General features: G+C 34.6%; 3 protein-coding genes across 5 annotated transcripts; 1 reads left to right on the top strand and 2 right to left on the bottom strand.

Moving 5' to 3' along the window:
- Nucleotides 1-304: 304 nt before the first annotated feature.
- LOC107424575 (probable ubiquitin-conjugating enzyme E2 16) lies at nt 305-3,383 on the bottom strand. The gene is made up of 6 exons (XM_016034418.4): nt 3,221-3,383; nt 2,942-3,045; nt 2,467-2,569; nt 2,281-2,344; nt 954-1,042; nt 305-676 (listed from the first exon to the last, which is right to left on the bottom strand). Exons 1-6 carry the CDS (start codon nt 3,248-3,250, stop codon nt 581-583), a joined length of 486 nt encoding a protein of 161 aa, XP_015889904.1. The 5' UTR covers nt 3,251-3,383; the 3' UTR covers nt 305-580.
- Nucleotides 3,384-5,685: 2,302 nt separating this feature from the next.
- Nucleotides 5,686-11,784, bottom strand: LOC107424558 (D-2-hydroxyglutarate dehydrogenase, mitochondrial). Of its 3 annotated transcripts, none has more exons than XM_016034394.4 (15): nt 11,428-11,783; nt 10,822-11,057; nt 10,399-10,500; nt 10,150-10,197; nt 9,818-9,888; nt 9,261-9,379; nt 8,868-8,963; nt 8,655-8,764; nt 8,098-8,178; nt 7,854-7,954; nt 7,107-7,215; nt 6,856-6,961; nt 6,446-6,531; nt 6,236-6,361; nt 5,686-6,117 (listed from the first exon to the last, which is right to left on the bottom strand). In XM_016034394.4, the coding sequence occupies exons 1-15, from the start codon at nt 11,537-11,539 to the stop codon at nt 6,022-6,024; spliced, it is 1,599 nt and encodes a 532-aa protein (XP_015889880.2). In that variant the 5' UTR covers nt 11,540-11,783; the 3' UTR covers nt 5,686-6,021. The 3 variants fall into 3 exon arrangements, with proteins under 3 accessions (XP_015889880.2, XP_015889879.2, XP_015889881.2); XM_016034393.4 differs by having other exon boundaries at nt 10,822-11,156; nt 11,428-11,780; XM_016034395.4 differs by lacking the exon at nt 10,399-10,500 and having other exon boundaries at nt 10,822-11,156; nt 11,428-11,784.
- A 193-nt stretch (nt 11,785-11,977) lies between these two features.
- Nucleotides 11,978-15,498, top strand: LOC107424556 (CDK5RAP1-like protein). The gene is made up of 3 exons (XM_016034390.4): nt 11,978-12,370; nt 12,982-14,039; nt 14,620-15,498. Exons 1-3 carry the CDS (start codon nt 12,084-12,086, stop codon nt 15,126-15,128), a joined length of 1,854 nt encoding a protein of 617 aa, XP_015889876.3. The 5' UTR covers nt 11,978-12,083; the 3' UTR covers nt 15,129-15,498.
- Nucleotides 15,499-15,794: the final 296 nt, after the last annotated feature.

Below are 15,794 nucleotides of genomic sequence, written 5' to 3'. Positions count from 1 at the left end.
TAAAGAAAGGAATTCCTATGAATCCAATAAACAAAGTAAATAGTAACTTCAGAGTTTACTAATCAAAACTGGAGCCAGGCAAACTAAGCATCTTAAGTTCATTAGAGATCACAATCAATTGATCACTGCATGCCATGAACTCCTAGGGTGACTTGGTAAGCATATGACTACGTAAAATTCAAAATTAACAATATAAGCGAGCAATGACACCAAAATGAGAAATCATAAAACATTTGCTGCCAAATTTAAACCACAAACTTGCAATTGGAATGGGGGTTTCAATACCAATTACTAACGGAGGAAGGAGTTTAAGGGATATAATATATATATATGCGCTTATAGAAAGTTCTGAGTACCTCTCACCTAATTTGTTCCTTACAAAGGACTTAAGAGACAGAAATTGTTCCTCTTCCTTTACAAGTACCAGGCAATGACAATTTACACGAGTTATTGAGCATTTGGGACTAAATACCCAGCTTTTCAGAATCATATTTTCCTTCCTTTGTGTTCATGTTCCTTAACAAAGGTAAGCCAACTATTCTATCTTCTTGAACAGCCAATGATGAAGATGACATGCTTATTACACTTTATCATCATGGAACCACCACCTCGTCTCTTTTGGAGATCTGCCATTTCTACAGTTCTTTACATAGCGGTCATTATCTTCAGGGCGTTGCTGCAAACAAATAAAAACTATCAGTAAAATTCCCATCACATGTCAGATCCATACACCACAAAAACATAAGATTTTCTGGCACGTCCCCTTCAGTTTTACTACTTATGGAGTATTTTACAGAAAAATATAAGAGTTCTTTTTATCACAAAAAGTGCCGTTGCTTGGTTAACAAAATAACCGCAAGGCTCCATGTAACCATGACCAAATTGTGCCACCCTGGACTTCAAAATGAAAGGGAACAAAAGCACATAAAATTCAAATGAAATGATATTCAAACCTTAACAGTCGAGCTTGACAGCATGGAGAGAATGCTAATACAGATGGAACTAACAGTCATCGCTGGTGACCATGAATCGTACAAAATATCTACAGAATAACTCATCAGAGCAACAAACCATATGTCAGTCTTGGCTAGTGTATTAATGATGTATGGTTAAATTCAATTTAATGAGAATTTGACCACTTTAAAATAAAAGACTAAAAGAGGAAAATATAAATGATCCATGCTTTTGTTGTCTGGACTTGATAAAGTGCAAACCACAGTATTCTCTATTGCCTAATTCTTAGATGTACATGCTCTGAGATTATTTGATTCAGTTCTTCGTCAATAAAGTTCATATTAAAGTGACGCAATTTGGCCAAGTTATCTATTGCATTAAATGACACTATGAAAGCAACAAAACAACCTACATACACCTCAACAGAACAAAATCCTTCTGCAAACACCAATTTTTCATAAGGAAAAGTGCAAAAGTCCCCTTGAAACTTCTCTAATAGAGCTAGCAATATCAATGGTTCATGATCCATTCAACAACTCAATAAAAGATCAATTTATTGGAGATGAGTTTGAGATGGCAAAGTACATCACTTGTGGAGAGCAAAACTATACTATATACCATTAGAAAGTCAGTTAATTATCAATAACAATAATCTGACGAAGTATTGAGATTATTAATGAAATTATGTAAATTGAATATGATTGAAAACATTATAGATATTGCTAGATCAAATAAAACTTTTCTATCCTAAAAGATTAAAAGAAATAGACAAGTAAAGAGATCACAAGAAGGACAAGCAAAGCAAAGAACATATATGGTCATACTAAAACAAATAAGGAAGATAAATTTTTTGAAACCTTAGAGGCTAAAATTTGCATAAAGTACAAACTTATACATTTAGATCTCTGTCTTGCTCCTAGGAAGATCTATCTAAAGACGATATGAACTACTTGAATAGCCCAAAAAGGAAGCAATACCCTAAAGGAATATTCTTTTCCATTTCTCTAATTGCCAACATTGGAATTAAAGGTGTCCAAGAAAAGTCATTATTATGTATTTGGAATTTTTAGTAATAAAACTACTTATAGGAAAGAAAGAGAATTTGAGTTCATGATCAATAATATGAAGCAAGAGCAGTGGACATGAGCATAACTTTCAACTAATGTGCTAATATAAATAATGCAGAAGCAAAGAATAAAACTTTATTTATGTACAAATTAAGAAATTGAAAATCACACAGTATCCAGGGTAAAAAAAGAGGTCAGCGTCATTCAACTTACAAATTCCGCCGGTAAAAGAATTGCTAAGTGGTAGCCACAAAATTACCTAAACAAATATGACCGTTGCTATAAATATGAGGATGCAGGGGAGCTGGATGCAGAAATATAACCTGTTCATCCCCAAAAAATATATGAAAAGAAAACATGAAAGAATCAGCAATTATATGCGATAATAATAACTCAATTGAAACACAAAATACAATAACAGAGAAACTGAGGGACTTGGTCAAACCTGAGGGGCTTCCATTGGGTAATGCTCAGGAAAATCGACTTGAAGCTGGTAGGTCTCATTCGCATACAGAGTTCCCGGAGCTCCATTGACTTCGATCACCCATCTTAGGATCAACATTCCACATCCCCATACCCAAGTGAAAAAAGTCAAATAAAGAAATCCAAGCATAAAAAGCACAATAAACTTCATGAAGAAAATTCACAAAGCAAAATGTCCAAGTTTGCAACTTTTTCTAAACGTCGGTTTTCCTGAAGACAAAGGAGTCAAAATAGACTGATCCTAAAACCACTAAAATCCCTCAATTTCATCCATTTGACAATCTTCTATCCAACAAAAAAAAAAAATTGCAAAACATCAATAAATGTAAGTCCTTTTTCATAAAATTCACCTTTTTTTCCCATGAATTTTCTAATACCACAAAGTAAAAAAGGAAGAAAAAGCGATCGTCATAAAAGCCCTAAAAAGCAAAACAGACCTTTGGAGATTATCGGTGACCTTGTGTTTGAAACCGGTGGGAGGATTGACCTGCCACTCAACCAGCTCTTTCTGAAGCCGATTGCAAGCAATCTTACTCAAAGCCTAAAAAATCAAAACACCAAAAAAAAAAAAAAGAAAAAAAAAGAAAAAACACAACAACAACACAAGATAACACAACAAATCCAATTACAACTTGAACAAACCGCAAAAAGAAAAAGCGAGGAAGAAGCCGGAGATGCTTATGAGTCTTTTAAGGGAATGACAAGTTAGAGACAACCTTGCGAGAGGTGGCTGAAGAGCTGGTCATAGCTTTTTCTTCTACAAATGGCGAAAGAGCTTCACAGAGAGAGAGAGAGAGAGAAGTGGAATTGGGAAATTTTGATGGTGGTTTTTGACGAAAAAGACAAGGAGGGACCGGGCGGCCACGGCTTCACAACACATGTGTGTTCCCCACCATATCTAATTTATTATTTTATTCCTATTTTTCTATTTTATCTTGCCAAGGTGGCTTTGCGCGGGCCCAAGGCAGCGGTAGCCTTTAAACGACGTCGTGCCGCACGATATTTTTCACTAATATCTTTATGCTTTTTGTTAATTTATCTTCTTCTTTTTCTTCTTTTTTGGGGAAAAATGCTTTTTGTTTAATTTCTATCCCAAAAATATTACATGAGAAATGATACACGATTTGCTTCTTTTTGTATTTTGGTTCAAAACTAGACTCGATTCATCATGATCTCATTGTTACGTTTTTAATAGAACAATATTTCTAAGCCCTATATTATTCTAAAGCCCATATTAATACTTTCATTTTAGCACATATAAGATTTTTCTTTTTCTCCTAACTTTTCATGTTTTATCAAAATCAAATAAATCTAAAAGCCGGAAACTTATTATTTATATCTCCTCTATCTCTCTCTCTCTCTCTCTCTCTCTCTCTCTCTTTTTCTCTTTTTTTTTTTTTTTTTTTTTTTGTGTGTGTGTGTCAAAATCAAATAAATCTAAAAGCCGGAAACTTATTATTTATATCTCCTCTATCTCTCTCTCTCTCTCTCTCTCTCTCTTTTTCTCTTTTTTTTTTTTTTTTTTGTGTGTGTGTGTGTGTTTGTGTTTTCAAGGGACAATGGTTTACTAAACCTAGAAATACATTTATATCTCCTCTCTAATAAATTATTAACTAATTTTTCTTCATATTGGAGAGAAAAAATTCAACTAATCTCAAGATGAGATAAGTGTTAAAAGGAAAAAAAAAATACATATATACACACACACACACATATATATATATATATATATATATATATTCAAATTTGTTTGGCTTAGACTGTATACAAGATAATATTAATAGTTGTCTGTATTTATTCTTCATGGTTGGACCAACTTCTTTGTTAGTTTCAGCATATGCCTTCACCACTCAAACAAGCACTTGGACTAAAAAGAACATCACCATATTATTCTTTCAAAAAAGGTTGGGAAAAAAAAAAAATTGTGCTGCTTTTTAGATAAAATATTTTTGTACATTGAATGTGACTGATTACGAAATCAATTACTGCCTGACACCCATGCATTTCCACAAACAAAGTGGGAGGTTAAATATTAAAAAACTTTGAATAACTTAGTTTCTGAGGCGGAAGTCAGAATTTTATGACTACACGGTCTGACTAAGTTAAAGACAGAGGCCAAAATCCATAGCCAACCCTGTGGTAGGGTAGAAAGAGTAAAGAGTATTAAAAATGGGAGCCAACTTTTTTTTCTGGTGGACCAATTGCTTTTTGTTTTGTTGGATTATTTCGACAATGTCCTAATTCCTTCTTATCCGGTTCCAAAAAAAAAAAGAAAAGAATTGTGTTGTTTTAGAAACATTTTCACATTTTTTTGGCCCCATCTTTTTGAGGTTGGTTATGGGTATATGCCTTTCAATTGACTTCACTTCCAAGCATATCGAATTTTAAAATTCTATAGTCGTTGCAGCAAGCTAGGATTAGCATATTCTAGCCTTGATTAATGGAAATGTTTCGGTGGCAATTTGTCAATGCAAATTATTCAGTTTTTACTTTTCCAAGAAATAGGCGCTGCAAGACTTATTCTTAAAATCTATTTGAAGTTTATTCTTGGGGGACCTAACCAATCCATCGCCATTTTGTGCAAAATTAAAGTCTGTCCTTATTAACTTTATTTTTCTTTTTCTTTTTCTTTTTCCATGAAGCTGTCAGTGAACAAATTTATGCCAAGAAAAGAAAAACATAACCTCTGACAATATTTCACGATAATAAAATCATAATCTCCATTTGTTTTCTTATCCCATTACGTGTGTGTAGTCCCAAATATATCTTTCTCGTTTCTAGAAATATTCCAAGTCCTTTATAAAAATGTGCTAAAAAGGACACAAAACTAAAAACCAACTCTCAGTCGAACAGAAGGAAGCGATTCTGATGCTCAAAACACCAATAATATATCTCTGTCTAGTTTCTTTAACCAGGAAAGGTATAACTAAAGTGTGAAAACTAAATTAAGTGGGAGCAAATCGAGCGGGCCCACTACAAGCTGGACATACACACCCAAGTGGCAGTCTGGCAGAAAACTTTAGCCATTAGTTTGACATCAACATTATTGAACATATTTTCAACCACAAAGTATCTATCAATCAGATCGACATGAAATTTGCAACATGCGAGGAAGAATCTAACGATAAAACAATGGCTGTCGTAGAAACATGAATATACTTTCGAAATAAGAAAGAAAAAGGAACATGAATAGCCACTGCCTTTAATATATAACACATACGGTTAATAGTTCCTGATAAATACTGCATTATTCAGATGTAGCGGTTTAAATTGGGCTTATAATACTATGGTTTTGATATAATCCAGCAACTTACATATTTTAGTCACACTTAATTACTTTTTGATTCTGAAACGAATAAATTATGTTTGGAAAACTTGGTCTAACTTTCCTGATGACAACTTTTGGTTCTCAATGATTCAGTAATTGCATCTCTCTCAGGCATTTGGGGAACTGTCAAGAAGCAATTATGTAAACTTTCTGAACAACACGAGGAGTTTGCAAACCAGGTTTCGCACTTCAACTGGAAGAACTGAGGGAGTGCGGAAGAACTTTATACGGATTGAGTATTCCTTTAGGGTCCAAAGCTTTTTTGATTGAACCCATTAGATGCACCTGTCCAAACATATAGCCAAGTTTAGTAATAATATATGCTCTCAAACGGAGGAAGCAAAAGAAAGAAGTAATTCCAATAAAAATATATGAGAAATTCTGCAATATACATAATACTCACAACATTAGTTGGCTTGCTGTAGAAAATTTCATTAGCTTTCATTAACCCCAGGCCATGCTCTGCACTAATACTCCCACGATGCTTAGATGTCCATTCATAGACATAAGGTTCAATTTGTGCCAAAATCTGCAACCTCATTAAAGATATTATTAAAATTAACGCTTGATATGGATTACATAAACAGCTTCATCAGTATAATTAAGTAATTACCTTATCCTCATACTGTGGAGTGGAAATATTAAGATGCAAATTACCATCTCCAAGATGGCCATAAGCAACTACTGTAGCTGATTCACCTAAAAGATTTAACAAACAAATGAGAAATAGGATTTTAGTTTTCACAGGGAAGGCCGTGATATATACTACTCTGACTAGGAAATTTCCCCAAAAAAAAAAAAAACAAAAAAAAAATTGTTGTTTTATGGAAATATCTCAAACTAACGGATTTATTAATCATTAAATATGTTAGGGCCTAGGTAATATGTTTTCTTTTCCATTTACTCCTCTTTAAAGAGAAACCTCCAGACAATAGAATACTCCTTTAATCCACACTCTACATATACACTAAAGACAATGCATCTTTGCCTTCAAGGCAAGACAAATATAGAAAATTTGCTTACCAAGTCTTATTCGCATTTCCTCAACAAGATTGTACATGTTTTCAATGGGCAATGACAAATCGTATTTATAAACGGCCCCTGCTTTCATCAATGCTTCTGGTAAACCCTGCAGCCACATTCAAGATTAGAAAAGTAGAGTTATATGATAGTGAAAGAGCCACGGTAAAAGAAGAGGGAAAGCCGCTAATAAATGAACAACAAATAGGCGCAGACCAAGTATAACAATGAGGAAGTGGCTGTACAAAGAATACCTCACGTATCAGCCAAAATGACGATGCTTGGTTTATGTCTTGTGCTAGTGCACCATCAGTTATCAAACCAGCTCCCATTGCATGAAGTAGGAAGGCTTCAAGCTTTTCTCTGGGGACGGTCCAAATAATCACAGTAAAATCTCAATAATATGAGTATGCCATCCATTCTCAAGGGATTTCCATTCTTCATGACAAAAAGCAACCGCAAAAAGGGATGTTTCAAAGGGGTCACAACTCACAAGATAGCAAAGTGCAGACAAATTAAAGAAGGTGAAGAGAATTGGAGAAGGAATTCTCTTTGAGGAAATATTTGCTTGAAAACTGTTGGTTGATTTTTAAAATAAAAAATAGAAAAAAATAAATAAATAAAACAATTGCTTATGACATAGAACTCCAAGACTTGGAAAGTCCACACATTAGGAACCACAAACAGGGTGACATCAGAAATTGCAATAGATATTTTTAGATTTTTTATTTCATTCTTCTGTCAATACAGGAGAATTTCATAATTTCAAAGATTGCTTTATGTGTTCATTCATGATTCAATTCTTGTGTTTCTCCTTTGTAAATCAAATATGACAATTTCATATCAAAGTCGTAGTAAAAAATTTCTTGCCTCTGTTTCCTAACAAAGGAAACCATTTTCAATACATTGTAGAAAGGGTTAAAAGGAACAAATATCAACATTCCGAAACTAATAGTAGCAACAATAGAAGCCCTCTGATAAAGTAATTAGAAGAAGTTTACTTGCTATAAGCTTCATCGCTGCCTGTAGTTTCAATCAGGACATAAAAGCTGTGCAATGAAGGAGGTAATGGATTCCGAACACCTTCCAAATGATTCAAAACCTACTAAATAAAAAATAATAAACAAATTTATTTGCAGGGTTGTAACTAATCTAACTGCTACATGGTACTCGATTTTTGTAGCAATTAGAAATGAACAATACATAATGTGCAAAATTGAAAGTAAATAATGTATAATGACTAACCAAATCCATTGCTAAGTTGTCCAAAAACTCAAAAGCAGATAGAATCTCCCCAAGTTTCCACTTTGCTTCCACAAGAAGTTTCTGAGATTGATATGGCGATAAAGTTGAGGATACATCAGTTCTTAGAGGAAGTTAGAATGTACAGCAAAGTTATAGCCTTAGATCTCTAACAATATGACAGTCATTCTAGACATATTGATAAAAAATTGATGACAGCTTTTTAACTAGAGTAGCTTCTTATAGCATATCTGGCATATAGCTAACAAGGATACATCATGGTTTGATTCATTTAGTCCAAACTTACAATTTTGGATACACTAGAAAAGCAATACTATAAACATTTTCCCGTAATTAACAAATGATAGAGACAAGTAATGAACTGATTAAATTTTATCTCTAAAATACTGTAAAAAACCAGCATTCTCCCCATAAATATACAGTTGCAGGAGACCTTAAAAAGAGATAGCAAATCACATTTATAAGACCCTCAAATGTTGATGTAAATTGGTAAATTGCAACAAGCAGAGGAAATTCCAGAGTAAGGGTTAAACACACACCTGGCAGCTAAAATAGTCTTTGCATGCCAAAAAAGCAACATTAACTGCAGATAGCTTTGGAGGGGTAAGTATGGAAACCTTAGTCACAATTCCCAAGGACCCTTCACTTCCTACACAAATGAAAACAAAATTTCATACAATTGCATCCAGTAAACAGAATTATGGTTGCTATCAAAAACAAACAAACAAAAAATACAGTTCTAATATATATACCTATAAATAAATGCTTTAAGTCATACCCAGTATTATCTTTACGTAAAGTACCAAGCATGTCAAGCACATCACCATTTGCTAAAACAACTTCAAGACCTACAAGAAAACAAAAGTTAAATTAGTTAAAACCAAAAGAAGTTTATAGACATACACCATTTTTATTGCACAATATTAAGTTGATAGCTACTGTTAAGTTGATAGCTACTGTTAAGAACTTTGGAAGTTAAAGCAGGTATTTTTCTCTTTTTCTTTTCTTGGTTCAATGTTTTACACGAATTAAGGAATATATCCTCATTTCACATTGATATGCAGTATAAACATGTAACCTCAGATAAACATGAAGGCATTCTATATGTCCAACAGCGAAGTTACATAGACAATAACAAGACTCACCAAGTACATTCCCATGAAGCGATCCATAGCGGACAAGGCGCAGACCGCCTGCATTAGTTGAAACATTTCCACCAATCTGGCTGCTACCTTTTGCACCTAAGTCCAGTGGCATAATATATCTGAATGGAAGCATAATGTACTTAAATATGACAAGAATAAATTCATACATATATATATATATAGATATTTGAATGTATATATAAAGTCATATAAATGAATCATTTAAATCTTGGACCAATCGAAAACCATTACCCATGAATACTCATCCAAAATCTTGGAACAAAGAAAAATCTGACTATGATCAATAAATATGCCAAAAACTGTCAACGACACAGAAATTGAACTCTTTAAAAGAAAACGATCTTAGTCCTAATAAGAAAAAGAGCAGCATTTGGACAGGAGGTTGGGATGGTAGAACATCACTGAACCGATCCTACAATTCTGTTAGCATTAAAGCTCATAGAACATCATCTTGGTAGTATTCTTGACAAGGATTCTGTTAGAACTGTTGATTAGGTCCTGTAAGCAAAAAACAGGCAATAATTGAGGAAAATTACCCTTGGGTATCTAGGAAAGTTATCAGGTTTTCCAATATACACCCCGCTTCACATACCAGTATACCACTAACCTGAAAAAAGGCACAAGGAAATAACTTCACTAGTTTGCAGTTATGTTGACACAACCATTATCAGATAAACTTTGAGCATCAATCCTCATAAAATAACTGTTATACGTATGCAGAAAATTTTTTTAACATGCTACTCAATACTTGTAAAACTCAAAGCACCTGTGGCCATGGTACTAGAGGGAAAGAAGTTTTTGACATAATGAACTTTGAACAGAAGAAACAGCTACAGAAAAGTAAATCGTAAATGAGTAAAATATCTACCTTGTCGAAAGATATAATGTTATTCATCAAACTGACATTGATAACAACCTGCAAAATCATAAGGCAGAAAGTCAATAAGGTAATAGATGATAATTACTGTAGACCCACAAATGAGTATTACTGGGGAAAACTGTTGGAATTGGCTTTAGCTAAAGCTGCATAACATAAAATAAAACACAAATAGACCTCTCATCGGAATAATTGCATTAGGCACTTGTATCAATTGAATAAGTGAGAAAACTACATTACTTCATCAAAAACAGGAACACTTCCGCCTACTAGACCCGTATTTCCACCTTGAGGTACAACTGCCAAGCTTCTGGAATTACAGTATTTAAGAATCTGAGAGACCTGACAAAGTTTAGAAAAGACAAAAAAAAAAAAAAAAAAAACGAGTTTATAAAAAAGGCCATAGTTTGGTCATAGGCTCGCATACATTCCAAAACAGACACCCCAAATAACAACTAACGCCATTTTAAATTATGGATGGTGAATCTATCTGGGTGATTAGAAAAACCAAAACTTAATTGAGAGCTCTTGCAATGGACACTTCAAAATGCCACTCCCAAGAGCACGCAGCACATAAAAGTCCAAACTTTCGGTTTATTCTCAAACATCGAACCGCCAAAAAGGTGATTCAATGCTTTTCATAGAGAAGAAGAAGAAGCAAACCTCCTCGGTGCTCCTAGGCTGCAGCAGAAGCTTACTTGAGCCTCTATACTTGTGCATCCAATCAGTATTTGCAGTCAGCAGCCTCTCTTCATCCTGAATTACATTTTTCTCGCCTAATACACCTTTGAAATAGCTTATATCCTCAGAATTCAACGTCGAAAACAAAGGATTCCTCTGAATCTTCGTGGCGTCTGAACCAAAGCCTCGGTGCTGGAATCTGATTGCACTCCTAATTCCTGTTTCCACCACTTTATCTCTTAAGGAATGAAAGCAAGTATGAAGATTCGACTTTTCACTTTCACTATACAGTGGAGAATCTCGGTGATTCGCTAAGCCTAATTAAAGAATATACAAATTCAGACTAATGCATGCAAAAATTAGTGAATTAGTATTATTCATGATATGCTTTTCCAATCTTTTACTGAGGATTTGATCAAATAAAATAATGACAATTCTATTTCTGTAAAATTTTGAATTTACTGTTTCATTTTAAAACTGAATTTCACCCAAAAAAAAAAAGAAAAAAAGAAAGAAAGAGCTAAGCGTGAGATTGAATTGAACTAAAAATAAAACAATAATAGAGAAATTGTGTTAGAGCTAAAGTACCGAAAGCAGAATTGAAAACTGGATTAGCAGCGATAGGATTTGATCGACGATTATTGAGGAAGTTAACTGCAGGATATATCAGAAAACGACGAGTTCTTCCCCAGTTCTGCATCGTCGTTTTCGTTTTTGAGTATTTTGCTAGAATTAAATGGCCAGCGGATAACAAAACACAAAAATCTTCAACGTGCTCTCTATTTTTAATTCGTAACTTTATTTATTTCTTAAATAAATTCTAACACTTGCATGAAGAGAGAGTAAAATTAATATGTATTTATATATATATAGACATGGATTTTAATACAAATTTAAGCTAAAAAATATTATGGATAAGACAGAAACAGTGGATGATGACAAGGAAGATGACGAGTTAAGTACTTGTTTGGCGAGAGAGAAAAAAATTGCTGAATCGTAAATAATTATTGGATGATCTAAACAAAAAAAGAGAAAGAAAAACGACATTAACTTTAAAAAAAAAAAACGACATTAACTTTAAAAAAACAAACGACATACCGTTTGGTTGTTATTCGTTTCTCTTATTCTGTTAAAAAAGAAAAAAAGGGGGAGGATTGGGTGAGCATTGTAATCCCTATTGGGCCTATTCCCTGCCCCAAGTTTGTATTTGGATACAATTACAGACGCGAGCTCTGTTCGCTTCAATGGCGTCTACGCTGTCGTCGCTCTCGTCAATACTGAACCAGCCTTACTGTGGACTCCGCCTGAAGCTCCACGGTCTCGGATTTCGGTTTCTCTCTCCAAAAGCTGAGGTTTTTATTTCGCGATGCTATCACCACCGTACTTCAAGGACTCTCCATAGTTGTTTCGCTTTCAATCACTCCAGAAGCTTCTCTCAGTCTCAGTTTCCTCTTCCCAACAAGTCCGACACTTCAAGCCTCCACCATTTCATCGCTCAAGCCGCTCTCACTGCTTCCGAAACCCTGCCAGAGTGAGTTCTCGCAGATACTCTATTTTATAAGTTATTGTTTGATGTGTGTTTATCAAATTTATTTGGAATTTGGTCAACAATTGGAGTTCCTGTGTCAAGAGTTTATCAGAATTCGACCAAAACAATAAAAACTAAAAAATAAAAAATAAAAAGATGAACTTGTTTTATTAATGGGTTATCTAAAGTAAGATGCTTTTTTCTTAAAATCATATAACGCCTCGGTATTCTATAATACGATATATATTCAACGAGAGAGAATGAGAGACCAGGAGTAGAAGAGTGAAATAGTGCTAGTAAGGTACAACAACAATGTGTCACTTTTTTGTGCATTTATGCTGTTCTGTGACGATAGTTGGAGGTGATTAAATTTCAGATATACTTTGATATCCTTTTGCCTAAAGGATTTTTAAAATACGAAGAGTTAACCAATAATCTTCATTGCAAAATTTCCTCCCATTTTCGCTTTGCGTGCATTAAAGTTTTTGTTTTGGATATTTCGGTTTTTTCCTCCTTTTAAGTATTTACTATTTGGAAGCTTTTTGGGCTTAAAATCCCTCTAGTTTTACTTCACCACTATTGCACCTAAGTTTTCCTTTTAATTATTTGTCTAGCCATGTACCAGCCTCTGAAATTTCTTCAAGGGGTCGTATTTATCATGAGACTTATGGATGCCAAATGAATATTAATGACATGGAGATCGTCCTATCGATAATGAAGAAAGCCGGATACAGTGAATCTGTGGATAATCCAGAAAGTGCAGAGATCATTTTTATAAACACTTGTGCTATCAGGGACAATGCAGAGCAGAAAGTGTGGCAGCGACTTAATTATTTTTGGTTTCTCAAAAGGCATTGGAAGAGTAATGTTGCTATTGGGAGGTCACAGTCCATTCGCCCACCAAAAGTTGTTGTCTTAGGATGTATGGCTGAGAGGCTAAAGGACAAGATACTAGATGCAGACAAAATGGTTGATGTGGTCTGTGGTCCTGATGCATACAGAGATTTACCACGGTTGCTGGAAGAGGTAGATTATGGTCAGAAAGGGATCAATACTCTTCTTTCACTGGAAGAGACTTATGCTGATATTAGTCCAGTTAGAATCTCCAAAAATTCAGTTACTGCTTTCGTGTCAGTGATGAGGGGTTGCAACAATATGTGTTCGTTTTGCATTGTTCCTTTCACTAGAGGCAGAGAGCGATCGCGTCCAGTTGATTCAATAGTCAGGGAAGTGGCTGAGCTTTGGAAAGAAGGTGTTAAAGAGGTAACACTTCTTGGCCAGAATGTAAACAGCTACAATGACACATCAAGGGATGAGAATGAAGTTGAACCAGGAACTAATTGGAAATTAAGCGAAGGCTTTTCCAGCATGAGTAAGGTGAAAAAAATGGGTTTACGATTTTCTGATCTCTTAGATCGACTTTCCAGAGAATTTCCAGGCATGAGATTCAGATACACGTCTCCGCACCCTAAAGATTTCCCAGATGAATTTCTGTATTTAATGCGAGATAGACATAATATATGCAGATATATACATTTACCTGCACAAAGTGGGAGTACGAATGTGCTGGAAAGAATGCGTCGTGGATACACCCGAGAGGCATACTTGGATCTTGTGCAAAAAATTCGGACAATAATTCCAGATGTGGGGATAAGCAGCGATTTCATATGTGGTAAGAGGTGTTTTATTTTGGTAACTTCAATAGAAAACTTTGGCAGCTTCTCTTTAATGCAAAAGAAAATTCTGTTAAATTTGAAATTGGACTACTTAGGATGTATTTGATTGGAAGAAAAACAAGAACAGAAAAGTTCTAATAGTAACTGATTAGTGGTGCCTTGTGAAAAGTCATCAAGAGTGAAATATGTGATCAAATCATCTTTTGAAATAACCTTTTCCTCAAGCAGTTTTTTTTTTTTTTTTTTTTTTTTTTTTTTTTTTTTTTTTTAACTTACTTTTATATATTACTAAAAATATGACAATTATATAATTAACTTCCTTTTTTTCTTCTTTCTTTTTTTTTTTTTTTTTTTTCATTTTCTGTTTTTTGTTTTGTCCCCCCAGTAACATCCACATATTTTCTTAGGATGGTGCTGACCTTCTCTTGCTTTTGTTGTGCTTGAACATAAATGTAGTATAGGTGTTCACTAATCCACTGATTTGCCTTTACCACTTTCAACCTATACTCTCATCTTCCAAGACAAGCAACGGTCAAATATTTGGTGTTTCCCTCAGTTATTTCTTCTTCCATGCAGGTTTTTGTGGAGAAACAGAGGAGGAACATGCGGACACACTAAGCCTTATAAGGGCTGTTGGTTATGATATGGCCTACATGTTTGCTTATAGCATGAGGGAAAAAACTCATGCAAATAGAAACTATCCTGATGATGTTCCTGAGGAAGTGAAGCAGAGGAGGCTGACCGAACTTATCGAGGCTTTCCGACAGAGTACAGGTCAATGTTTCGATTCCCAGGTAGGAACTGTTCAACTTGTGTTGGTTGAGGGACCCAATAAGAGAGCTCCAGACACAGAACTTATTGGCAAGAGTGACAGAGGCCATAGGGTTTCATTTGTTAGTGTGGCGGTACAGGATCGAGATTCTGATCCAAATGCTAAACGCAATCCTGTAGTGGGTGACTATGTGGAAGTTCGTATATTGAAATCTACTAGAGCTTCCCTCTTTGGTGAGGCTCTTGCTATAACTAGATTGAGCTCATTTTATAACGTGCATGAAGACGCTGTTGCCTGTGGAAGTGGAAGTTAAAACTGAGTTTGGCTGGGAAATACCTCTCTATTATCTCGCCCATTCTTCTTGTGAAATTATTGCAGAGCTGCTTTGCTCTTGTTTGGCAATGGTTAGACGGCTTCTTTTATGGGAATCAGGATCTGCAGGATGCTGGCCAAGACTCGATTGCTTCGAAATGATGCATGCTACCGAGGAAACTGACTCAGGCATGAGATTTGGGATTGTCTTGGACGGGCTGGCCCAATCGTATTCGGCCTTAAACGGGGGAGGCCCAAAAAAAAATGGGGCTTTTAACTTAATAGTATAATTAATTTATGTCTACAATTTTTATTTCTTACTTTTAATATACTGAGGATGTTTGTGTTAATGAATTTTTCATTGCTTTTAACACTTATGTACTTTGGAGGAGAAAGGACCTTAAAAGGATGAAAAGGAAAAAATAATTATAAAGATATTGACGTTGACATTGAAAAACTTAATTGTTTACAGAAAAAAGAATAACATCATCTAAAAGTGCGATATATCAAGCAAATCTTATACCCGAATTAGAAACAAATCAGTCTTATAGGACACCTGATAATTTCCTTTACATATGGAAGTTGAAATCTTATATGCCTGAATATTGAAAACACAATTTGCATTGTAGAATCTTATAATGCATCTACTGTACATATATATATATAT

This window comes from Ziziphus jujuba, chromosome 7 (genome assembly GCF_031755915.1).
Source record: "Ziziphus jujuba cultivar Dongzao chromosome 7, ASM3175591v1".
Lineage (NCBI taxonomy): Eukaryota > Viridiplantae > Streptophyta > Magnoliopsida > Rosales > Rhamnaceae > Ziziphus > Ziziphus jujuba.
The sequence above is the reverse complement of the archived record's forward strand: the minus strand, read 5'-3'. Positions and strand labels throughout refer to the sequence as shown.

What these genes read in the sequence shown, in the direction of transcription:
- LOC107424556 (XM_016034390.4), top strand. Translation starts at nt 12,084, where the DNA reads ATGGCGTCTACGCTGTCGTCGCTCTCGTCAATACTGAACCAGCCTTAC. An exon ending in GCTTCCGAAACCCTGCCAGA is followed by an intron (nt 12,371 to 12,981) that starts GTGAGTTCTCGC and finishes TTATTTGTCTAG; the next exon opens with CCATGTACCAGCCTCTGAAA. An exon ending in AAGCAGCGATTTCATATGTG is followed by an intron (nt 14,040 to 14,619) that starts GTAAGAGGTGTT and finishes TCTTCCATGCAG; the next exon opens with GTTTTTGTGGAGAAACAGAG.
- LOC107424558 (XM_016034393.4), bottom strand. Translation starts at nt 11,539, where the DNA reads ATGCAGAACTGGGGAAGAACTCGTCGTTTTCTGATATATCCTGCAGTT. An exon ending in CTTAAAGCATTTATTTATAG is followed by an intron (nt 8,765 to 8,867) that starts GTATATATATTA and finishes TCATTTGTGTAG; the next exon opens with GAAGTGAAGGGTCCTTGGGA. An exon ending in GGAAATGCGAATAAGACTTG is followed by an intron (nt 6,532 to 6,855) that starts GTAAGCAAATTT and finishes TAAATCTTTTAG; the next exon opens with GTGAATCAGCTACAGTAGTT.
- LOC107424575 (XM_016034418.4), bottom strand. Translation starts at nt 3,250, where the DNA reads ATGACCAGCTCTTCAGCCACCTCTCGCAAG. An exon ending in CAACGGTCATATTTGTTTAG is followed by an intron (nt 1,043 to 2,280) that starts GTAATTTTGTGG and finishes GTTATTCTGTAG; the next exon opens with ATATTTTGTACGATTCATGG. An exon ending in TGTCAAGCTCGACTGTTAAG is followed by an intron (nt 677 to 953) that starts GTTTGAATATCA and finishes ATTTGTTTGCAG; the next exon opens with CAACGCCCTGAAGATAATGA.